Source organism: Mauremys mutica, chromosome 4, assembly GCF_020497125.1.
Source record: "Mauremys mutica isolate MM-2020 ecotype Southern chromosome 4, ASM2049712v1, whole genome shotgun sequence".
Classification (NCBI taxonomy): domain Eukaryota; kingdom Metazoa; phylum Chordata; order Testudines; family Geoemydidae; genus Mauremys; species Mauremys mutica.
This window is the reverse complement of record NC_059075.1, coordinates 116290128-116315123: the sequence shown is the minus strand read 5'-3', so window position 1 is coordinate 116315123 and position 24996 is coordinate 116290128. Positions and strand designations below refer to the sequence as shown.

Here is a 24996-nt window from a genome sequence, read left to right as displayed (position 1 = left end):
ATCACCTGCTTAAAGCCAAAGTCCAAAGGAGGCTATGTGACATCAAGAGAAGACCTCTGAGATCCAGGGTTTTGTAGACCAGGATAACATGAGAAGCTTCTTTCAAGCAACAAAAACTATATATGGGCCAAGCTCCAAAGGCCCGACCCCCTTACATTCTCAGGATGGCTCCATTAAACAATGCTGGAAGTAGAATGCAGCCATTAAACGACGCTGGAAGGAGCACTTTGAGAGCCTACTAAACCGCGAATCCATGGTCTCTTGCAAGTCTGACATGGGCAGTCGTTCTGGCCTGCCCTATTTGTAACCATAAACACACACATCCACATTCCTACTGGGCTGCACTTCAAAGGGTCTGTCTTCACAATGGTGATGTCTCTCTGCTGGGAGCAGCTCGAATGTCAAAGGCACGAGTCACTGCAGCTGGAGCTGAAGCTGAAATGCGGGGGTTCAGAATAGCCAGAGGGACAAGCCCTCTTTTTCTCTTAAATTAAATTGTCAGGGTGTCAAAAGTCATTTAAATAGCTATAAAATGGGTGTTCGTTAGAAGGTAAGAGTGAGCTTTTTAATGAATGCATTTTATTAAGGGTTATTTAAAAGAAAAGAAAAACTATTTATCCCCCCAAAATTGGGACTGTGGGGCCAGCTGTCTAGTGTGGGCTCAGTTTTACTTACAATCCCCAAACAAGGCAGGCTGATGCATGGTGTGAGCCACTGACACAAGTGCTGGAGACACAGTAAAGGGATCAGACACCAGCCACTGCCATGGGTGAGTGCTTTAAACAAAGGACATCATTAAATGCACTGAGGTGGCCAAATGTTACTTACATCAATCTCTGTAATTTGCAGTTTGGATGCTTCAGTCCCTCACACAGCTGTTGCACCGCAGTATCTCTCAGATCATAATTATGACACATCTCCAGGTCTGTCAGGCTCTGTTTGGTTCTGAGAACAGCAGCGAGATCCCTACCACAAGTGTCTTTGAGATGACAGCCTTCCAACCTGCACAAGAGACGAAATCCAGACAGAGCGATCACCATGTGAATTGCGCTCATCACAACTGTTCTGACAAGTGGCCTTGCCCACCAGCCCCCTCTCCCGACCAATCAGCACTGAAATTGGGCCAAGAGTCCAGTTCTAGCTGTGAGGATATTTTTTAGACAGCCATGCTTGGCAGCACATGCTGGTTCAGAAAGAGAAAGAGAGAGAGAGCAATCTCACTTTGGAAATGGCCCACGCTTTGCTTCTAATAAGTAACCATCTCTCTCAGTTTTGTCTAAGTCTTCTTCAAAAGAATCCATGCATATTACACTAGGCCCTGCCCCAAGCCCCACCCCTTGTCCAATGAGAAGCCAGTGTTGGGTGGGACTTCCTGATTCAGCCCCACTGCCTGCTCATCACCCTGGACTTATCAGCATTAAGAATAAATCAGACATTTCAAGCTCCAAACCTCAGCCATCAGGTTTATGAGGAATAAGGTTTGGGGTAAGATACCAATACCACCCCCACCTCTTCCCCTGACCTTTGAGTGTATCTACTTCATCTCAGAGATCAATGACAAGATCAGCACTAGCATTCAGACAGCACAGGTTTTCCAGAGAAGCTGACAGAGACACTGCCTGATATGGTGATGGAGTTCTCAAGAATTACCATCCTTGGAGACTTCAGCATTTACATCAACAATATATCTAATCTAGTCTACCCTTTTCACCCAAAGATTGTCACACAGAGTCTCTGGGCCTACACACACACAAAGCTGGTTACACCCTGTACCTGATCTTCATAATGAACGTCAACATAAGCAACAATTGTTATCTTATCCCAATCAGACCATCCTTTCCATAAAATGGAAAGCAGAACTCTCCTCATCTCCAGGCAAAAGTTCTGGCCATGGTGGCCTGTCCCCACAAGCTCACAGACTCAGCTATATTCACAAAATAATGGTGCCCTACCAATCAAGCAAGGAGTTGAAGAACCAGTGAGATATCACAGTCATTGACTGACCACTATAACCCTTGTCTTGATGGCAGAGTACCACCTCCCCTGTATGAGCCTCACAGAGCTCTATGGTTTCTCAGTTCCTAGAGACTTCAACCTCCTTGGCTGAAGGATCCATCTTTCCTTAGATTTCAAGAGCTCTGACCTCATGTCCTTCAGGTGATGAATGCAAAAATTGCTGTCTGTCTCTGCTTATGCATCCCATTTCCCAAAGTCCACTGTCTCTTTTTTGAGAGCCAGGAAGGCTTCCTGGGGGTACAGCCTCCATCCCCTGGTGGGATTGTTAAGTGGCCCCGGCCACCACACCCCACCCTCGACTTGCTAGTTTGATGTCTTTGTTTACCTTCTATATTAATGTACTGACCTCACCTTGCTCAATTTACATTGGAGACACAGTCAAGAAGGTGAAACAACATTCTTTTGTCTAGGACCTACTGGGCTTACACACTGCCTGCCAAACGCATTTTAAGACCATACTTCCAGCACATCTCTATAATTCTTTATCCACCGACTGCACATACATCACACAATAATACTAATGACCAACGTGTCCCCAGTTTACATACGATCCCTTACATGACGCCTTCTAGATACAGATTCTGACAACAGTGAGCAAGGACAGTGAGTGTGTCAGGCCTGATGTGAATTACGGCATGATGTACCCTCTGCCAGCTGGCACTGAGGGACTCACAGAAGCCACTGTGGTTGGGGCTGAAGCTGAAACCCAAATTGAGTATTTCAGCTCAGACAGGGAGGTTTAGAATCCTCAGGGGTCCTGGGACCTCTTTTATTTTTATTAGTTTTACATAGAAAGATCAAAATATCAAAAGTTAGTAAAGTGATCTGTAAAATAGGCTGGTAGCTGAAGGTTAAGAGTGAGCTCTTTTAAATAATTATTAATAATTGGGGGTTTTAGGGGTCTAGGGGGTACTGTTTGGCATGGTGGAGCAAATCTCTGGCGCTCCAAAACCATCCTCTGCATCCATTTCCATCCAGCATTGGGAACCCGCACCTGACCCCCCTCTCCCAACAAAGGAACAGGTACCCCAAGCCTTTTAAATGCCAATAGGCAGTGATGTGACTACTGTGGGCTTTGCCAGTTGCCAAAAGATGAGGAAAATGGAGACGCCCCCCTCTCCCACTCCAGAAAGAAGGCTGCCAACAAGGGCACTGAAACTATTATAGCCCTGCTGAAAAAAGCTTCTGCAGACACATTAGAAATCAAGGCCACAACGATGACTATGCACAACGATGACTATGTTACCTCAGCTGATTCCTCTCTGAAAGCACTAAATGGGACTGATGAATGAAGCTGAAGAATATCAGCAGTGGAGGATCTCATATAGAGAAGCCTTAAATGCATATCCTCTGCAGAATGTAAGCTGGCAGACCTCAAGTGGAGCTCACACCATAATAATCTGAGAAGTGTGGAGGTACCTGAAGGAGCTGAGCAAGGCAAATCCCTAGAATTTGTCCCCCTGCTCCTTATATAGGCACTCAGCCTGCTGGATGATTTTGAATTTGATCATGAAAGATCTTAGGAACCAGGGACCTCTGAGATGGCTCTGAGAGCCAAACCTCATGCACTGATTGTTAAACTTCTCAAATTCATTATAAAAGAAAATACTGCAGCTAGCTCCTGATAACGCACTGTTGCGGGGACAGCATGAAATAAGACAATGATTTTTCAAGCTCAGCCTTTAGAAAGGCTAGGGAACTTCAAGCAGTGAGGGCTTAAATATTTTATGAAGTTTCCAATTCAGTTCCATGTCAGGATTGGTGAGGAAGTGCCTCTGCTTCAAAAGCCACTAGAAGCAGAAAGATTTTTAAACAGCCTGCAGTGAATTGAGCACCTCTTCTGTTTTACACCAAGTTTACTTCTCTATTGTCATCTGCTCTGCTTGAACACACAAACCTATCCAGTGACTGTGACTAACGTACTTCTCCGGGTTCTCGTCTGCTCCAAGATTGTATTTTATTAATGTGTGGAAAACGTACATCAATTCTCCTAAAATGACAATGTGAAGTTCCCCAGCAGGGGAGTTCAGGGTGGACCACAACCCAAATTCATCTGATGGGAGTAAACCATCTGCAGAAAGGATTTATTTACACTGTATTTATCAGTAATAATCGCCTTTGCTCCTCCATTTGTGTTGGGGAGTTAATGAAACATTTGATGAATGGCCCAGACAGATCAATATGAACAGTTCGTTTGGGGATTATACAAGGTCTGTGTGTTCGCTTAGCACCAAATCTACAGAAGAGATCACTGGACGGCAGGAGTGGGCGGCCTCCTGCTCCATTGTAGGAACCTGAGGATGCCAATTCCACTTTTAAAAATTGGTGCCAGAAGAAAACCCGGCATGTCGCCATGTCTTGCTGCTGGGGGTCCTTAGAGCCCAGTAGTTTGACACTGCACACACTGGAAGTGAGAGAGAGAGCCATCCTCCTTGCCAGATATCATGGAAAGGTTTGTAGAAGCCAGGGGATGCAGCAGCCCCATCTACAGGGCAGGGGTGTGGAAGAGAAGACCAGCGAGAGTTGCTGAGCTACGCAAACTAACCAGTTCTGGGCCCTGCCCCATAATGTCTGTTTTTAAAATATCTAATAGCATCATTAGAGCCTTCCTTTGGGGCCCTGGCCAATGGCCATGATTATCATTTTAAAAACTTCAATTCCTTACAGACAGGGGGTGAGGTTAGTCTCCTAGATCTGCAAAATTACTATTATGCTTTTCTCAGGTCACAGATGTCAGGCTAGGTCCAGTGTGCTAATGCCTTCAGATCCGTGTGTGTGGAAACTGAACCTGTGTTATTGCACTCAGTCCCCTCTGCAGGACTCCTTGTCTAATAAAGAAAAATAGGGTGCTCACCGTGGTGGCCACACACGCCGTCTGGGCTGTCCTAGATAAGAGGTACTCATTTAATCCTCACCTTCATGCAAGGCGTCTCTATGGGGCAACCCAGACTTGCAAATTAGATGCAAACCTGTATGTTGGAAGAACTGGCTGAGCAGGGGCATTGTACGGGCTTCCCAATTAGTCAATGATGGGGGCTTTGCTCCTTTTCTACGGCTAAAGCAGTGCTATGATCTGCCGCTCTCAGCAGAGTGACAGAACTTACAGCTAAGACATTTGCTAATGTATCTGTTCTGGGTATGTTTGGATAAAGGCTGAGACTGCATGAAGAGTGCCAGACCTTCATTGTACCTAACCATCCCTGCCTTTTCCCTTTCCCTCATTCCCTCTTCTATTTATCTACGTCTATTTTATTAATGTAACCTCCACCCTAATGTGTTATATCCAGGTAGCATTATCATGTATTTGTGCAGCTTCAATGAGTTGTAAAATTGCTTAACTTTTTGGTGACCTCATATGGTATTTGGGAACACATACAAGCTGTATGTGGATGTTCCCTTTTGTATTTTTTATGGACTCTCTTTAAAAAAAAAAAAAATCACAAAAACTTATTTAAAATATGTACACCTCTACCCTCCCTCCCGTACCCTAAACATATATATTCTGTAACGACCAGGGGCTGGAGAGCCAGCTGTCCAGTATGGGCCCAGATTTACTTACAATACCCATTTTCCGAACAGGGCAGGCTGGGCGCACGTTATGAGTCATCGATGCAGGTGCTGTAAAAACACTTAACTTTCATCTTCTCCACATAGCTGCAGGGAACAGTCATCAAACACCAGCAACACACCGTGTCAAGCACTTTACATAGAGGACACCTGTAAATCCAGAGGAAGCCAAATGTTACTTACCACAGTCTTTGCAATTTGCAGCTGGGATGTTTCAGTCCCTCACACAGCCGCTGCACTCCGGAATCCCCCAGAGGACTACCATTCAGGTTCAGCTCTGTTAGGCTCTGGTTGGTTCTGAGAACAGCAGCGAGATCCCCACAGGCAGCACCTGTAATGCAGCAACAGTGCACTCTGCAGGAGAGAGCAATGCAGAGAAGAGTGATCACAGCATGAATGGGACTGTTCTGATAGGCGGACCTGCCCAGCAGCCCCTCTGCCTGACCATTCAGCATCAAGAATGGCCCAGACATTTCAAACCCCAAACCTCTGCCATTGACCAATGGGAAATACAGTTTGGAGTAAAGCTCCCTCCCGAAGCACTGTCCCTAGCCACCAAAACTGACCCCTGCATAGCCCCCTCCATCACTACAAGATATTTGTGATAAAATCGCAAGAGATGGCAACATGGTCATACATCAGACAATACAGGGTGAGGTACCTAGTTGGGAATGATAGGTGGGCATGAGAGTCCATCGTTCCTGAGAATGGAGGAGGGAAATAACATAATCTGTGTTGACATCAAAATGCTCAGGGTAAAAAGAATGGTTTCTTACCTTACAGCAACTGATCCGTCAAGATGTTCTGTGCCTGTGAATGCCACTCATTGTGTGCGTGCACCCTCTGTGCAGGAGTTCAGAAAGTTCTCTTTATCAGCGTCCATTGGGGTCATGCATGCACCCTGGATAACCTCACGTTCCCCCTCTTGAGGGCATAAAGGGTGAAGCTACCCCATGCCTCGGTTCCTTTAAGGCTCAGATTCCACAGGGGACAACTCTGAGCTACGGGGATGGAGGACAGGTCATGAGATCCACAGGCACAGAACCTCTCAAAAAAAAAAAAATCACAGTTCCTGTAAGGTATGTCACTGTTCTTTCTTCTTCAAATCTTTGTGCATGTGGATCCCACTCATAGTGATTACCCAGCAGATTGGTTGGTCTGGAGGTCTGAGTCAAGAGTTTGTCTGAATAAGGAACGGAGAAGTGCTCTGCCAATCTGGACATCTGCAATCATGCTGCCACCAATGAGTAATGTTTGGTTGGACTGAAGACCACATTGCTGCTCTATACATTTCTACTGATAGTACTTCATTGAAACATGCTGCTGAAGAAGGCAGAGCTCTCATTAAATGTGCAGGATGATCTAGTTTATTAAATTTGATAAGCTGTTCTGCTACAGTCAAAAATCCATTTAGACAGTCTCTGTGAAGAAATCAATCTCTCTTTGACTTTACTACCATAGGCTACAAAAAATCATCTGAGTGAATTTCTAAAATACCTTCTTCTATTCAGAAGAATAGACCTCTTCTGACATCAAGCTCCTTCCTACCTGGGAACAAAATAGTGGGTACATGTCTTTGATGGTAAAAAGATCTATCTGAAGAAATCCCCATTCACGGGAGACTAGCTGAAGGATTGTATCTTTTAATGTCCACTCGTGAGATGATGTGCTTATCCTGCTTGGCTGATCCATCATGATATTACACCTACCAGGAGAAGTCATACTGATATTGAGTTGATGCAGAATGCATCATTCCCAGAGCAGTATGGATTCTTGACAAAGAGTCTGATCTTGCTCACTCTGTCTCTTGATATACATGGCTGTACAATAGTCCACTAAGATCTGTACTGACAGGCCCTTTGCAACTGGGAGAAAGGACCTGTATGCTAAACGGATAGCCCTCGGCTCCAAGATATTTAAGTGGCCCGCTGAATCCATTACTGACCCAATACCATGAGTCTGCAACTGAACTAAGTGAGCTCCCCTGTCTGCATGCATTGGTGATCGGAGTCTTGGCAAAGACTGGAGTTTGAAATGGAATTCCTTGACATATATTGTTAGGGATTAGCTGCCACTGAAGAGACAAAAGAACCCTTTGGGGGATTTTAACCCTTCGTCTCATGTTGTGAATGCTTGGGTGAAATACTGATTTGATCTGTGATTGTAACAGCCTTAGCTCAAGTCTCGCAAAGGCTGTCATTTAAGTACTTGAGACCATGTGGCCAAACAGTCCAAGATAGACCCTTATGAGTTTTGAGGGCAAATCTCAATCTGAGACATTAGTTGACAGATGTTCTGAAATCTCTCTTGAAGGAGAAAGACATTTGCAACTCTGGGGACCAAGATCACCCTGATGAATTCTATTGATGCTGTCAGAATTAGGTTTGATTTCTTTAGCTTGACTGTGAGACCCAAATCAATTAAAAAGGCATAGCATCAATGCACATACATTAGACAGCTCATATTCATGAATAAGTCAGAGAATATATTATTGCCCTTATATAAATTGATGGTACGCCCACATCTTGAATAGTGCATACAGATGTGGTTGCCTCATCTCAAAAAAGATATATTGGCACTAGAAAAGGTTCATAGAAGGGTAACTAAAATGATTAGGGGTTTGGAGAGGATCCCATATGAGGAGAGATTAAAGAGACTAGGACTTTTCAGCTTGGAAAAGAGGAGACTAAGGGGGGATATGATAGAGGTATATAAAATCATGAGTGATGTTGAGAAAGTGGATAAGGAAAAGTTATTTACTTATTCCCATAATATAAGAACTAGGGGTCACCAAATGAAATTAATAGGCAGCAGGTTTAAAACAAATAAAAGAAAGTTCTTCTTCACACAGCGCATAGTCAACTTGTGGAACTCCTTACCTGAGGAGGTTGTGAAGGCTAGGACTATAACAGCGTTTAAAAGAGAACTGGATAAATTCATGGAGGTTCAGTCCATTAATGGCTATTAGCCAGGATAGGTAAGGAATGGTGTCCCTAGCCTCTGTTTGTCAGAGGGTGGAGAGGGATGGCAAGAGAGAGATCACTTGATCATTGCCTGTTAGGTTCACTCCCTCTGAGGCACCTGGCATTGGCCACTGTCGGTAGACAGGATACTGGGCTACATGGACCTTTGGTCTGACCCAGTACGGCCGTTCTTATGCTCTTATGAAGAAAGTGGCCTTAATTCACTATAACTTAATCTGAATTAAGTTACAGCAAACCAAACACTGATCCCCTAACAAGTAGGCAAGGCCTAGAAGTAGCAGCGAGACGACATAATCATTGACTGACCACTGCCATCAACACTTGGTTTCTGAAACACTCCTCCCCTCTATGGCCGTCACAAAGCTCTGTTTGTCTTACGTGGGACAGATGAAGCAGGAAGGAACAAAACCCAAGGGTCAGTGTTGGGGGGAAATCTAAGAAGAAAGAAATATCTGCACAAAGAATTCTTCACATCTGCTCATTGCCCATGAAAGAGGCCAACAGATCCTCCTCCTCCTCTGCCACAGCAACCACTATGTCACACCCCACTGAATTATTCAGGACTGTCAATCACTCTGTCAACGTAGAATGTCTCCTCATTTCCATAGCCCAGCACCATGCTCTGGGAGGGACTGCTACCCACTGACATCCCCCACCCCCCTCGGCACACAGACCTCTGGGACAATGGAGGATGTTCCTGACTTCGCTTGGCTTATACTTTACTCTCTTTTTGCCACCTCTGGAGATGCTTAAGACAGATATGTAGAAGCCTCCTGAGGAGAAGGTGGCAGGGGGTGATGCCCACTCAAATGCAGAAGGAGCAACTGAGGGGGTACAAAGAAGGCCATCTTGTCTCCCCTGAGAGCCCCCTCAGAGGAGGAGAAGACGGTGACTCCTGCTGAGGGCATAGAGGAGCAGCACAGCTCTGGCCTGGCCTTTGGAGATCTCAAAGCTGCAGCTGCGCAGCCTGATGGATGGAGAGGCAGAAGAGAACACCAGCCAGGAGCATTGACTGAAGAGGAGTAAAGCCAAGCACTGCAGCATGTTTGAGACAGGCATCGGACTGTGAGTTGGACAACATCCTGACTATGCAGAGCTTCCTGTAGCACCACCATGCTGCAAGGGCAGCCTCCTGTAGGAGACCAAGAGCCACTGCTTCACCTCCAACCCCACCTTCAACTGCCCGGACTGCCAGTGCTACAATGAGGATAAAACAGAATAGTGAACAGCTGCTGATACAGTGAGTGCTCTCCATCCTGTGCACTGCATGAGGCAGGGCTCCTCTGGAACAAATAGTATGTGGTTGTGTAATTAAAGACTGCATTGTAATGCATATGCACCGGGCAGCTGAATTAAGGTTACCCAGGCAACTTTAAGTCTGGCATTCCTTAACTTCTGTGCTTGACTTTGCAACCTTAATGCTCTTTTAACATAGGGTGCGGGGGGGGGGGGGGGGGGGGGGGAGGGGTGTTGTTTTATATCTAACACTTATTCCTCAAGTGCAGGGGGGGGACTGTTATTAGTGCTCCAATTTGGACCTCTCTCTATTTCCATTTTCCAAATAAGACAAGCTCTCAGGCTGTTATGAGTAACAGACATGTCAGGGGCTGGAGGGACACTCACCTATGTACCTGAAAGGGAACGGCCATCTTACACCATCCTCACACCCTGCTGAGTTCTTCGCTTCAAAGAAACCTGTAAACACTCACCCCAGATTCTGCACTTTGCAGTTTGGATGTTTCAGTCCCTCACACAACAGTTTAATTCCTGAGTTTCCCAGGATGTTATCTGACAGGTTGAATTCTGTCAGGGTTGGTTTGGTATTGAGAACAGAGGAGAGATCCCTGCAACAAGCGGCTGTCAGAGAGCAATTCACAAACCTGCAGGAGATAGATAAACAGAAGGGGAAATTAGTACTCCTGTCTGTCCAGTTCCCTCAGTGGATACCAGTGGCTATCTACAAAGATTCTTTTATTCTGGGAATAAAATCACAGCGCTGTAGTAGTGGATGCTAAGGACACAACGCTATGGGTGGATTTCAATCCACATGCATCTGTAGCTCTCACTGATCGCATACATGTTATTCTAAACCAACGTTCCCAAACTCCATCCCCTGAGCAGAAACACTTGGGCTTCTCCTACTAAAAAAAGGACATGATCATAAAGGAGGGGTCAAAGGAGTGGAAAGCAATAGAGGAAAGGAATCTCAATGGTAAATAATGAACTGCTGCTGCACTGGAAGGTATATTACAGTTTTGTGGATGGGCGGAACCCGTTCTCTCTTGCTACATCATTTCTACTTAGCACTCAGAAAACAAACCACCATCCATGGAATATGTAGTATTGAACATTCACAGTTTTGCCAAGTCTCAAGCCCCACCTTCCTCTCCTAGTACCCCTGGGACACTAGAAAAGGCTGGAATTTCTCTAGCCAGGCCAATCTGATGGATTGTAACTACAGTTTCACTGTAGGCCTAGCCTTACACCAGTGCAGCTCCTCTGGTGGAAGACTGTCTGCCAGCATTAGTAACCAGTGTGTCATCTGAACCTGCTTAGAAAAAATGCCAAAAGCCATTACTGCAACCCAGAGAGCTGCACCAGCAGTAGTGCGATGTGGGAAATTTGCAGTGTTCAGAGCAGGGCTACAATGTAAATAACAAACAGCAAACAGGGAAATCTGTCTGCCTTTTTTCTTTTAGGCTAAGGACTAGGAAAAGAAGAAAATGATGGCTACTGAGGTAGTGAGAGAGAGGTGACCTAAACAGGAGAGGAGACCAAGATGTCTGAGTGCAGAAGCTACAGAATGTATAGCATCCTTGAGTCGGTACCTGACAGAAGTGAATTCTGTATGAACTGTTGCCTGATAGCATTCATGGTAGAGAAGATCGGAGGAGCAGAGATGCACCTGGAGATGGAGTTCAGATGGGGATTTGAAGACGTGATGGAAGAGAGGAAGCTGCAAACACAACTCAAGATTTGCAGACACCTGCTGAACGAGAGGATCTGAAAAGTGTCTGCTAGACAAGGGAGTGACTCTTGGAAAAATTTGACCACAAGAACAAGGCAGAGGAAGATGCAGCTGATGAAGGCGAGGAGGAGAAGCAATGAGAATATGAGGTGACAAGGAAGAAAAAGGAGTCCTGGCAGAAGAGAGGAAGAGATGATGGAGATACCTTTGGATCAGAGCTCTAGGAAGGATGAGGGGACTATAAGAGAACATAAGTTGGAATGATATGCTGATAGAAAGAACAAATGGGAGGGGTCCTGGGATTCACAACAATATCAGGAAGAGGAAGGTCTATGTGATTAAGGGCTCCTTACTAAAAAGGACTGACAGGCCTGTGACCAGAGCAGATCCAGAGAACAGAAGGGTGTGCTATCTGCCAGGAGCAAGGATATGAGATATGGACCTGAGGCTGAAACGGAGCCTGATAGGTGTGGCAAAAAAAAAAATCCACGGATTGTCCTACATGTCGGGACAAATGATAATGCCAGGCTCCTGCTAGAAGACACCAAGGACAGCTAAGTTTGACTGCTGAAGATGCTCAAAGAAGTGGAGGCTTGGGTGATCGTCAGTGGAATATTTCAAATCCCTGGAGAAGAAGGGTGAAGCCATGACACAGTAACTCAGTTCCACACATGGCTCAGGGATCAGTCCTGTGAGGAAGGTTTAGGGATGTTTGACCATGGGGAGGCACTCATAGAAATGGGATTCTTTGATGCATGGGCTAAACCTGAGCACCAGGGGTACTAACCTTTGGGGATCACGGCTGGCACAATTGATATGAGCGGTATGTGGTGCCAGTGCTAGTTTTTCTTCTCCCCTATGCCTTCTGCCCAGAAACTTGCCCCCTGTTACATCTCTGCATTCTAAAGCATCAAGGCAACACATGGGGGAAATGAAACAGGGCAGCAAGGGAGCCGAGGAGCCTTAGCTCCTGCCTAGTTACGTTCTGGAATGGAGGACGAGGCCCATGCTGAAGTTCCCCAGAACCCAGGGACAGGAAGTGTCCATCATCCCTCTAGTGCTGCCTCTGACCAGGGTGCTTTCTGAGACCCTTACATGCCCCATCCACATTCCCTCCCTGGGGATCTATTCCTTCATGTGGAGCTCTAGGATCATCACAGCCTTAAGGTTCCAAGTCTCTATGGATCTATTAGCCCATATGGGCTTCCCCCATCCATGAAGCTGTGGAGCTGACCTCACTGTTTCTATCTGAGGATGTCTCCTCTTCAAAGATCATCAACTCCAGGGAACATAAGAACATAAGAACGGCCATACCAGGTCAGACCAAAGGTCAATCTAGCCCAGTATCTGTCTACCGACAGTGGCCAATGCCAGGTGCCCCAGAGGGAGTGAACCTAACAGGCAATGATCAAGTGATCTCTCTCCTGCCATCCATCTCCATCCTCTGACAAACAGAGGCTAGAGACACCATTCCTTACCCATCCTGGCTAATAGCCATTAATGGACTTAACCACCATGAATTTATCTAGTTCTCTTTTAAACGCTGTTATAGTCCTAGCCTTCACAACCTCCTCAGGTAAGGAGTTCCACAAGTTGACTGTGTGCTGCGTGAAGAAGAACTTCCTTTTATTTGTTTTAAACCTGCTGCCTATTAATTTCATTTGATGACCCCTAGTTCTTGTATTATGGGAATAAATAAATAACTTTTCTTTATCCACTTTCTCCACATCACTCGTGATTTTATATACCTCTAGCATATCCCCCCTTAGTCTCCTCATTTCCAAGCTGAAGAGTCCTAGCCTCTTTAATCTTTCCCCATATGGGACCCTCTCCAAACCCCTAATCATTTTAGTTGCCCTTTTCTGAACCTTTTCTAGTGCCAGTACATCTTTTTTGAGGTGAGGAGACCACATCTGCACACAGTATTTGAGATGTGGGCGTACCATGGATTTATATAAGGGCAATACTATATTCTCAGTCTTATTCTCTATCAGCTTTTTAATGATTCCTAACATCCTGTTTGCTTTTTTGACCGCCTCTGCACACTGCGTGGACATCTTCAGAGAACTATCCACGATGACTCCAAGATCTTTTTCCTGACTCGTTGTAGCTAAATTAGCCCCTATCATGTTATATGTATAGTTGGGGTTATTTTTTCCAGTGTGCATTACTTTACATTTATCCACATTAAATTTCATTTGCCATTTTGTTGCCCAATCACTTAGTTTTGTGAGATCTTGTTGTAGTTCTTCACAGTCTGCTTTGGACTTAACTATCTTGAGCAGTTTAGTATCATCTGCAAACTTTGCCACCTCACTCTTTACCCCTTTCTCCAGATTCACTCCCAGAGACCATCCATCTCTCAGGTCATGGCCCCCCTCTCCCATCACCATTGCCTCACAGAATTCTGAGCAGCATGTGAGGAAGATTTAAAGAGGATGTTAATAAAGATCTCTTTCCATCATTATTCTACATTTAGAAGATAGTAGTGCCCCAAATCACCAAGCAGAATTGCAGCTCCATTGTTTTGGGTGCTCTACAAACAAAGATAATGAGACAGTCCCTACACTGGAGGGTTATAGTCTCAGAGAAAAACCAGATAAAGGGTTAAGGATGGGGACAGAACATACAAGCAAATTAACCTAGTGATAGGGAACTAAGAATTGTGCCACTTTTGTTACTGCTGGGTGTTTTGTTTTTTTAATGTGAAATTGGGATAGAGATGAGGAATGGCAGGAACGTCTGAATTAGTAAAAGTAAGGAAGTAGGAAAGGCAGGAAGAGAGATGCTGCCTTCAGCCCCTGGAGAATCTGCGAGTTCTTCTTTCACAGTCGCTCCACCAGATTTAAAAAAATTACAAGAACTTTTGGGAAGACTTGCAGACAATTTTGATCTAAAGTTGTCAATGGTGCAAGAAAAGGCCCAGCACCTCCTTTCTGATACTCATTAGCCTAAACAGGGGTGGACTGTTTCTAATAATGAAGGCATCCTGGAGCCAGCTCAAGTGTCTGGCTTATACAAACAATCATCTCCCAAATCTATGTGGGCAGGTTGCCTCTATCAGACAGTGTTGGCTGAATATGATTTCCTCTCTTGGAAGAATGATGGCAAGAAGCAGGTGAATGGGGTTGTTTTTGAACGTCAGCAAGTAGCCACACATGCCTTTCATGCAAACAAAAGCGTCTTGGATGCTGTGCCTACATCAGTTACAGCAAAGACAGTATCATGGCCGAAGAGTTCAGGTCCAGCTGTCCAGACCATAACTGAAGACCTTCTCTGTAAAGGTTTGGGATTGTTTAAGTGTAAAACAGATGAGACCTTTCAAAACCTTAAGGGCTCCATGGCCACGCTGAGGCCATCTGACCTCAATGTCCCCTCAGTGTGCAAAAAGCCAATGCTCTTCCATTTCCATTTCCACCCTCTAATGGGCCAGAAAAGCTGAGAGATATTCATTCCTCTGCCAGGCACAAAACCAGGAATCCATAGCAATAACCTCAAGCACTCTAGGAGTTCCTCTACTGGACCATGTGCTAAATAGGGAATATGATGTTACAACTGAGATTCCCAAATTAATTTCTACCCAAACTAATTCACATCCTCCCCACTTTGAGGACCGTTTTTTTTTTATCCAGAGTTCTTTCGTTACATAATTATCCAGCTCTGTGTTCTCTTTTGCAGATCTCAGGAGCATGGAAGCTGCCACTGAGGCAGTGAATGCACAGGCATGGCAACCCTCAGTAAAAATCAGTGCCTTGCAGTGTGCATGCACCCACCATGGCAGTGCTCACGAACTGCAGATTTTGCCTTTTATATTTTTCAGAAGAGGCCCCAAGGGACCTGTCATAAACAGATAGTTAAGGGTTAATGCCTCTTTTACCTGCAAAGGGTTAAGAAGTTCACCTAGCCTACCTGACACCTGACCAGAGGAACCAATGGGGGAACAAGATGTTTCAAAAGGAAGGAGGGAAGTTTCCTTTGTTTAGAGTCAGTTTCAGTTTCAGCTGGAGTGAAAAAGATCAAGGAACCAGCCTCTTATCAGAGTAGTAAGTTTTAGAAAGGAATAAATAGGTTTATGTTTATTTTCTTTTGTAACTTGTCTTTGTGCAATTAGCGGAATTATCAAATTGGGTATTCTTGTGTGTATTAAGGTTTTTGCCCAGGGGAACATCCTGTGTTTTAAATCTGTTGTCTGTGAGATCAGCTTGTATGCTGTCTCCCAGAGGTTTTTTTCTTTTACCTTTCTTTTCTTTAATTAAAAGCCTTCTTTTTAAGAACCTGATTGATTTTTCCCTGTTTCTTAAGATCCAAAGGGATTGGATCTGGACTTACCAGGAATTGGGGGGGGAAAGAAGGGGGGATGGTTAAATTCTCCTTGTTTTAAGATCCAAGGGATTTGGATCAGTGTTCACCAGGTACTTGGTGGAGGAGTCTCTCAAGGCTACCCAGAGAGGGGAAGGTTTGGGAGGTGGGAAAACAGAGTTCTCCAGATAACTCAAAAATCTGGATGGTGGCAGCGAGACCAGATCTAAGCTGGTAGTTAAGCTTAGAGGTGTTCATGCGGGTCCCCACATCTGTACCCTAAAGTTCAGAGTGGGGGTGAGACCTATGACAGGACCAAGCAAACACAGAGGGGTTTTGTGGGTTTTTTTAAGTTGACACATTTTTGAAATTCAAACGTTCGAATGAGAAATGCAATGCTATATCTTTGTTAATCTGATGGGTAGGGGATGGCCTTGGGGCCAGGCCGAGCAGAGACCTGGCAGTCTCCCCTCAGGTGCTCTGGGGATGGCATGAAGCAGAGGTACAAGTGGCAGAGCTGGCTGGAAAAGAAAACAGTTTGTCTATTTTTATCAAAATTATGAGGTTTTCTGACTGCTCCAGCGAGCCGCTTGACAGCTGACGGGGCCAGTTTCATAGAGTGTAAGGCCAGAAGGGACCATTAGATCATCTGGTCTGACCTGCTGTGTGCACAGGCTATTGAATTTTACTCAAACAGCCCTATGTTGAGCCCAATAACGCCGAGCTGTCAAAGCTGTCACAAGCGGATGGGCAGCAGCAGTGTGGAACAGCAGTGGGAGGAGACTCATTGTGCCACTGCAGCTGCTCTGCCAGTCCTTGTGCTGAAACAGTGAGAGGGACATGGTAGTGGCCATGATGCGATTGCATTGGCTCTGAGCAAGGTTAAACATAAAAGGCGATGGTCATCCATTGTGCACTATTGTAAGCACGTGTGCGTGTGGATGTGCAGTGTTACAGGTGTGTTAGGAAGATGCACTGATGCTATTCTCTAGCATAGACAGTCTCAGAGACTGCTTATCCCCTCATCACTCTGTGAAAGAGCTGTGCACCACAGAGACAATCCAGCTGGAGGAGTCCAGGTTCAGACTCTTGGGTGTAGGAGCAGAGTGTTTTCCACAGCTAGAACCCCTTGTCAGAGGGGATCAGACTGAGCCCTGGCCTAGCCATGTCCCGAGCAAAATGCAAGATGGTCTGTTTGCTAGTAACAACACCAGAGTCAGTGTGAGATGGTGAGAGATGAGAGAGTAAAATGAAGAAAAAGAAAGAAATAGAAAAAAAAGATGGGGTTGGGAGGGGACAAAGATAGAAGAGGAGACGAAAATCCTACCCCTCCAAAACACCCCACATTTAAATCAGGGAGAAGTTAGATCAGATGGGGATACATTAATATTAAATAAATAGACATGGACAGGGATTAGATACCCTGATAACAAGCACTTTAGAAATACCTAAGATTAAAATACCTCAAATCATCTTTCTCGCCTTTTGAGTCTTCTCTGACGTCAAGTAATTTCCCCTGGACACACGGCTTATCTCAGTCTCTCCTGCTCACCTGTTAGTTGGTAGCTGGGTTAAATGTAATTAAACTGCTAGGCTGAAACTAAAGCAACCCCATGGAAACTGACGGGAAATTTAAACAGATTCCTTAGCAGCTAGACAGTTATAGATGGGGTCATTACACTTGCCCTGGCAAAGAGGGCTGCACTAATGTAGAATTTCCATGATAACATCAATAATAATGGGATGATTAAATGGAGAAAAATACAGCTACTTACTCTAGTTTCTTTAATTTACAGTTTGGATCCTTCAAAACTTGACAGAGCAGATAAATAGGCGAATGCTTCGGCTCATCCCAGTGCTGTATCCTAAAAAAAAAAGAGAATATAACTGTTCCATGTTGTCATCTCGAGACAGATTTTAATTCTATTTCTGAACAATAAAACAGCCCTTTGTATGGCGCAATCATACACTGTGTATGAGTTACTCTACAGTTTCAGTTCATTGAAAATACCCTCAAACAATGTATGTATAGCACACTATGATGTATTTTAGATACAGTCAAATAGAATAGGTTCTACTAAGCATAATCCATTCATTTTTTGGACTTCTGTGACGCTAGTCCTTTGAGCAGTTAAATGAAATTCTAAGGACTCCCACGAATGGGAATGTCACCAATGTTTACATGTTTTCATGTTGGGCAGTAATTGTTGCATCATTTCTGGAGATAAACACGTTCATTCCTATTTTATTTACCCAAGAGTGTTAATTTACCCATAAAGATAAAAACCAATAATCTGAGTATTTGTTTATAATTTTACATATGTTGGCTATCACTCAGTATTGGGTAACTGGTGTTACACTTTGTGAATTTGCATCCCTATAAGTAACTAGAAATGGTGGTTTATTAGTTCCTGACCCCAAAGAGTACAAGAGAGCAAGTTAATTTTAAGGCAGCATCTCCCTAAGAAATAGTTCAGGGGGAATAGTGCAAAAATTAAAGAATATTCTGATGAACTTTAAAGTAAATTTATTTCTATTGTGTTCATACAGCTTTACTGTTCATGTTCTACAAATATTCTAGCAAACAAGTTTACAGACAGGAATGTTGCTGAAACCATGAATGTTACAAAATGTTTGCATGGAAGAAGAATCAGAATTTGTAATCCTGAGCTTTCATATTGGAATTCTAATTTTTATGCTCATCCATTCACAGAACAGAAACCTGTGAGATGACCCGTGTGTCCAATCAAAATGAATAATTTTGAACTAATACATTTTAACACATATATTGTTCAAACAATCTGTGGGGGGAAAAGAGACAATTATTAATCATTAGCCCAGCTCTAATAAGCAGGTCTTTCTGAAACATGATACAGACTTGATATTTTGGGTGGCACAGTCATTGGCTCTGCTCTCCTCCTTCTATCCCTCTATTTGCTCCAGCATCTTTGTGCCATTCTCACTCCTTCCCTCACCTGTCTCCTCAAGCTCTCCCTTCTCCTCAGGTCTATTTCCCTTTCAATAAAATGGTACCTAGCTCTCATATGGCACTTTGCATCCATAGATCTAAGCTTGTTTTCTGGAAAGAAATTTTTATTAAATCAATTTATGACTTTTCTGGCGCTGGCAAGACAGAGACTCCCACTTTCTGCATGCTGCGCTCAGTGTCCTTCAGATAAACCCTACAAAATGCCCCACTTTGTTCTCTAAGGGACAACACCTGTTAACCAAAATACACTTAAGATACAGCAAATAATTATAAACAACATCCCAAATTCACCTCCAAATATCATATTTTGCAACAGAAAAATCATTTCAACAATTAATCCAGGATCCTAACACTAACTTACCCCATATGGGAGAAAAATGTATCACCCAATTACAATCTTAAGATTCACAGCCCAGACCTCTACCACCTCAGTTCTAGGGAAAAAAATTCTTGGGGAAGAAATACCATTAACCCCTATGGGCAGGCTTATAGAAGGATTAGATTTTTAACAGTAAATGTCAGTAAACATCAATTTCACCCTGGTTATATCGGTCATTAAAATAATTTGTAACACACCCTACTCCTATTAACCCACCTCCGTCCTACGACGTCAGGGCTGTTAATTGCCCATTTCATTTGAAGTGGTCTCTTATAACATATGTGAACCCCTTATGCTTGACAATCTGTCCCTGCTTGTATTTTAGCTACAATACTCTGGCTACCTTCCCCAGATGTGACGTGCTCTGTGAAGGTCAAAGCTTGTCCCTTCCATCAACAGAAGTTGGTCTAATAAAACATATTACCTCGCCCACTTTGTCTCTCTCATATCCTGGAACCAACACCGCTACAACAACACTGATTTCACCGTAGGCACACAAACCGATGAAAAATATTTCCATCAACAATAATAGAAATTTACAGATAGGCAAAGTAAGAAAAATGCTGCAGAGTTTGATTTAAGATATTTACTCTGTATATTTTGATATGTGATTTTAACAATTTGTGCTTCAACAGTTATACAGGTTTAACTTTTTGAATCTCACCATCTATTGTCATTAAATAATTATTGTCTAACTCCCTTCTCATAACTCCCATAACTCTGAACATTTAAATTGATCAAAATCTAAAAAAAAAAATGCTTAAAACACATAATTTGTGCAGCTCTGAAAAGTTAAACTGATGAACATTTTAAAAGCTTACAAATAAACATTGATATTATCCATCAAAACTATATAAAGATAAAAATCTAATTCTGCCAAGCCTATCTATGAGGAATGGTTAGTTAGAGCTCGGCAGCCAAGTGTGAATTAGCATTAGAACACTGGGGGGCAGGGTTGTTAGACTGGGTTCTGTTCCTGGGTGTGGGTCTACTATAGTCTACTTAGGTACAGCAAATCTAAGTACAACAATACCCGTTTTTTGGGTGTCTGCTGGGAGCAAACCTGTAATTTCTCTCTGAAAACATGAGCTTGTACCACTTGACCTAAAGCAGTGGTAGTCAATAGCCAGACTGCCGGCCAAATCCGGACGGCCAGATGCTTTTGAACATAAGAACATAAGAATGGCCATATTGGGTCAGACCAAAGGTCTATCTAGCCCAATATCCTGTCTTCCGACAGTCGCTAATGCCAGGTGCCCCAGGGGGAATGAACAGAACAGGTAATCATCGAGTGATCCATTCCCTGTCACTCATTCCCAGCTTCTGGCAAACAAAGGCTAGGGACACCATCTCTGCCCATCCTGGCTAATAGCCATTGATGGATCTATCCTCCATGAACTTACCTAGTTCTTTTTTGAACCTCGTTATAGTCTTGGCCTTCACAACATCCTCTAGCAAGGAGTTCCACAGGTTGACTGTGCATTGTGTGAAAAAATACTTCCTTTTGTTTGTTTTAAACCTGCTGCCTATTAATTTCATTCGGTATCCCCTAGTTCTTGTGTTATGAGAAGGAGTAAACAGCACTTCCCTATTCACCTTCTCCACACCATTCATGATTTTATAGACCCCAATCATATCCCCCCTTAGTCATCTCTTTTCCAAGCTGAAAAGTCCCAGTCTTATTAATCTCTCCTCATACGGAAGACATTCCATATCCCTAATAATTTTTGTTGCCCTTTTCTGAACCTTTTCCAATTCCAATACATCTTTTTTGAGATGAGGCAACCACATCTGTATACAGTATTCAAGATGTGAGCATACCAAGGACTTATATAGAGGCAATATGATATCTTCTGTCTTATTATCTATCCCTTTCTTAATGATTCCCAACATTCTGTTCGCTTTTTTGACTGCCCCTGCACATTGAGTAGATGTTTTCAGAGAACTATCTACAATGACTCCAAGATCTCTTTCTTAAGTGGTAACAGCTAATTTATACCCCATCATTTTATATGTATCATTGGGATTATGTTTTCCAATGTGCATTACTTTGCATTTATCTGCATTGAATTTCATCTGACATTTTGTTGTCCAGTCACCTAGTTTTGAGAGATCCTTTTGTAGTTCTTCACAGTCTGCCTGGGACTTAATTATCATGAGTAGTTTTGTATCATCTGCAAATTTTGCCACCTCACTCTTTACCCTTTTTTCCAGGTCATTTATGAATATGTTGTCCAAGACTGGTCCCAGTACAGACCCCTGGGGAACACCACTATTTACCTCTCTCTATTCTGAAAATTGACTATTTATTCCTATCCTTTGTTTCCTACCTTTTAACCAGTTACCAATCCATGAGAGGACCTTCCCTCTTATCCCCTGACAGCTTACTTTGCTTAAGAGCCTTTGCTGAGGGACCTTGTCAAAGGCTTTCTGAAAATCTTTTTATTTACATATTATCATTATACTTTTTATTATTTTCTCTGGAGTCTGGGCCTAGACCAAGACCAGGAAATTTGGACATTGACAAAAAATAATTACTTATCACTACTGTTAGCACAGATGCAGTGACCGACTCAAACTTCTATGTGCCATAGTCTCTGGAGAGGCACAAATATCTATGCTGTGTGGATATGCATCACACAAGGAGAGATTTTGGCCCATTTCACCTGCAAAGCAGATGAGTGTCTGTCATCTTACTGGGTTCCACTCCCAGCTCTGCCCGCTTTGGCCTTGTCCAACCTCAGTTATCTTAGCTGTGAAATGGATGAGTGATAGTTCACCTCCCCTAAAGGCCTTTGTTAGAGCAGCCAGTAGAAGATGGGGATTAGGACTCCTGTGCTCTTAGCTGCTATCTCAGTGCACCTTCCCCTAGGCTACAGGGTATTTGGTGACACTTTCAGTTAAAAAAGGAGAAAAAAAAGCATGATGTTGCACTGATTGTGTAGAAATGGGTGACAGATCTTGGAAGTTTCCAAGGAGAGGTTGGACAAACACCTGTCAGGGATGGTCCTAGGTTTATTTGGTCCTGCCTCAGCACAGGGACTAGATGACCCCTACAGAGAGCTGGAAGGGACCTTTATCTGTGATTCTACACTGGCAGTGTTGTAGTGATGAACTCTACCAATATAGCTTCATTGGTATAGAATAGACAACCTCTTAGTAGCACAGGACATTTTCTCCACAGTCTTGGGAGTCCGTTCTCAGATTGTTGCATGTTGAGGTGCTGCACAGACTGACTATGGGCTGTTCTGCACTTTGGCCATTTCATAGCAATATTGAAAGCTTATAGTTTTGCTTGAAGTGGTTCAACTAGATTTAAAGCAGAGATGAATGTCTGTAGTACACAGTGCCAACGAGGGTACTGCTCAAATCAACTGTAGTAGCCTAAAACGACAGACAAGGACAGAGCAACTCACTGTCATTTGGTCCCAACAGCTCCTGGGCACTGAGCACTCTGAGGACAGCACCCAAACTACGAAAGAGCAATTTGCACCATCAACCTGGAAGTCAGCAACTAGTTTTACCCAGCTACTGTGTGTAAAGGCAGGGGCTTATGGGAGTTCTGTTCTGCAAGGCGAACGTTCTTTTTATTCACTGAATATAGGCAGAAATGCCTGTCCTTGAAATTCAGTGTTTAGTGAAATTTAGAACAGGAAAGATAGCTGAGTTTGGATAAAGAGAATCTGAAAAAGACCATGATTTATTTTTTATGCCTTATTGAGGAGAACATAGTTTTACACTAGGGGCATGGACATTCCCTGTTTCTTTGTAGTGTTGTTGCGCCACAATGATGGACTTTACAAAGTTATCAAGACGCAAGAAAAATAATGTTTCATCTGTTAATTAAACTACAGATTTCTGAACTCAGGAGATACTTACTGATATAGCCACTTCTGTCGTCTTGGAAGCACATCTTCCCCATGGTCTCCAAAAGCAAATGTACAGTAAGATATGCAAAGTGACTCCAGTCGATGACAGTTTTTTACACAGAATGAAAAAGCCATTTGATCCATTTGGGTAAGTTTATTTGAAGCTAACGTTAGTGCAATGACATGATCCAATGCACTTTTCACAAAGTTTTCTTCATACATCTCAAACATGCAGTGAAACTCCTCAAGGTTATAAATACGACATGTCTCCTGATGCACATTGGACAAAGATGAATATTTTTGTTGGTTTGTTTGAACCCACTTCAGCAAATCTGGCTTAATTTTTGGTGAAATTTTACAGAAAAATTTTTCCTCCATGATTTGCATTACTTCTTCATTTAAGAGACCAAACAAGAATCGCACTGTTAACATTAAGTAATTTCTAGAGTTTCCATAGTTTTCTAATAATGTTGTCACATCTTTCTTGGGAGTCTCTGAATCTTCCAATGTTTCTTCATCTTCCTCCAGCACATAAAACAAAGCTGCAAAAAACTCCTGAAAGCTTAAGTGAATGAAGCTGTAGGCATTCACACAGTCAATGTCTTTTTGAAAAATGTTCTTATTCGAAGACAGGGGGAAAGAGTCAGCTTGATTTAAGCCAAATTTCTTGAGTTCTGCTTCCTCAAACAGTATCTTCCGTTTCCAGATGCCATAAGCAGCTAAAGAACAAAGTCCCCTCAGGTTAGCTTGCATGTGTTGCTTCAAATTGCTGCTGAGGGGCTTGACTAAACTGGAAATGTAGAGCATGTACACTCCAGTGACTGACTTTGAAGTTTGTGCAAGATCCTCACCTTTTTCAAGCTGTTGTTTCACAACAGTGCAGATGATCCAACACATGATGGGAATAAAGCACATAGTGAAGAGAATGTCATTTGCTTTCACAAATTGTAACGCTTGTCTTGCTTGTTTCTTGTTTCCAAAGAACTTGTGGAAATATTCTTTCCTGTCAGCTTCAGAAAAGCCCAGGATCTCTGCATAACGTGAACATTCCAAACACTGCAAGAGTTTCTCCAGAGCAGTCGGTCTTGAGGTGATTAGCAAGTAGGATTGGGGAAGAATCATTTTCCTGAATAAACTGCTCAGTATGATTTCCACTGGCTTCTTCTCCCAGGGATCAGAGCACAGATTTTCTGTCTGATCAAAAGAGAATCTCAGTTCATCAAAGCCATCAATTATGAACAAGAGTTTTTCTGGCTTCATCAAAATCTCATTAACTGGTGCATTTGTATTAGGCCAATTTTTTAAAATCATGTCAACCACACTTCCCTGCTCAGTAAGGTTTGTTTCTCTGCAGTTTATGTAGAAAACATAATCAAATTTTTTCTTATAGAGTTCTCCAGCTGCCCAATCGCACATGATCTTTCTTGTTGTCATCGTTTTCCCAATTCCTGCAGCTCCCAGCAGCACAACAATTTGTGGTGTTTGTCCTTGTTTAGCACGTGTAAATAGGGTGTCTATCGTAACTACAGACCAAGCTTGTTTAGTCTTGATTTCTTTGTCTCTCCTACTCATGGCCATTATTTCATGTTCTCTCTCCTTTGCACGAGGAGGGTCATCTAGAATAATCAGCTTCGGATATCTTCTGTTTAGAATCACATTGTCAGTAGTAAGATACATCATGTTTTGTATCACTTCATACTTGTTTTTAACATCTTCTTTATACTTCTTCCTGTAACCTAAATCAGTACATGATGCATTAGAAATATTGGACCAGAAGCTCAGAGAAAAGACTTGATCTGTTACAATAAAACAAATAATAATGGTACCTGAAACTGATATTGCACCTATCCTCAAAGAATCAGTTAACTATGGGCCTGATTCTGCAGCCCTAACTCCGATAAAATTGCCTCACTGAAATGATTTGT

The 24996-nt window shown here is 43.2% G+C and overlaps 1 protein-coding gene across 2 annotated transcripts in view; it reads right to left on the bottom strand.

Moving 5' to 3' along the window:
- Positions 1 to 24996, bottom strand: part of LOC123368702 (NACHT, LRR and PYD domains-containing protein 3-like) — a 59411-nt gene that overhangs the window by 19876 nt on the left and 14539 nt on the right. For both annotated transcript variants that reach the window (XM_045013742.1, XM_045013743.1), the window contains exons 4-8: positions 23082 to 24807; positions 17610 to 17699; positions 10277 to 10447; positions 5767 to 5937; positions 829 to 1002 (exon numbers count right to left, since the gene is read on the bottom strand). In XM_045013742.1, coding sequence (XP_044869677.1) covers positions 829 to 1002; positions 5767 to 5937; positions 10277 to 10447; positions 17610 to 17699; positions 23082 to 24807 — 2332 coding nt within the window. The remainder of the gene's footprint in view (positions 1 to 828; positions 1003 to 5766; positions 5938 to 10276; positions 10448 to 17609; positions 17700 to 23081; positions 24808 to 24996) is intronic.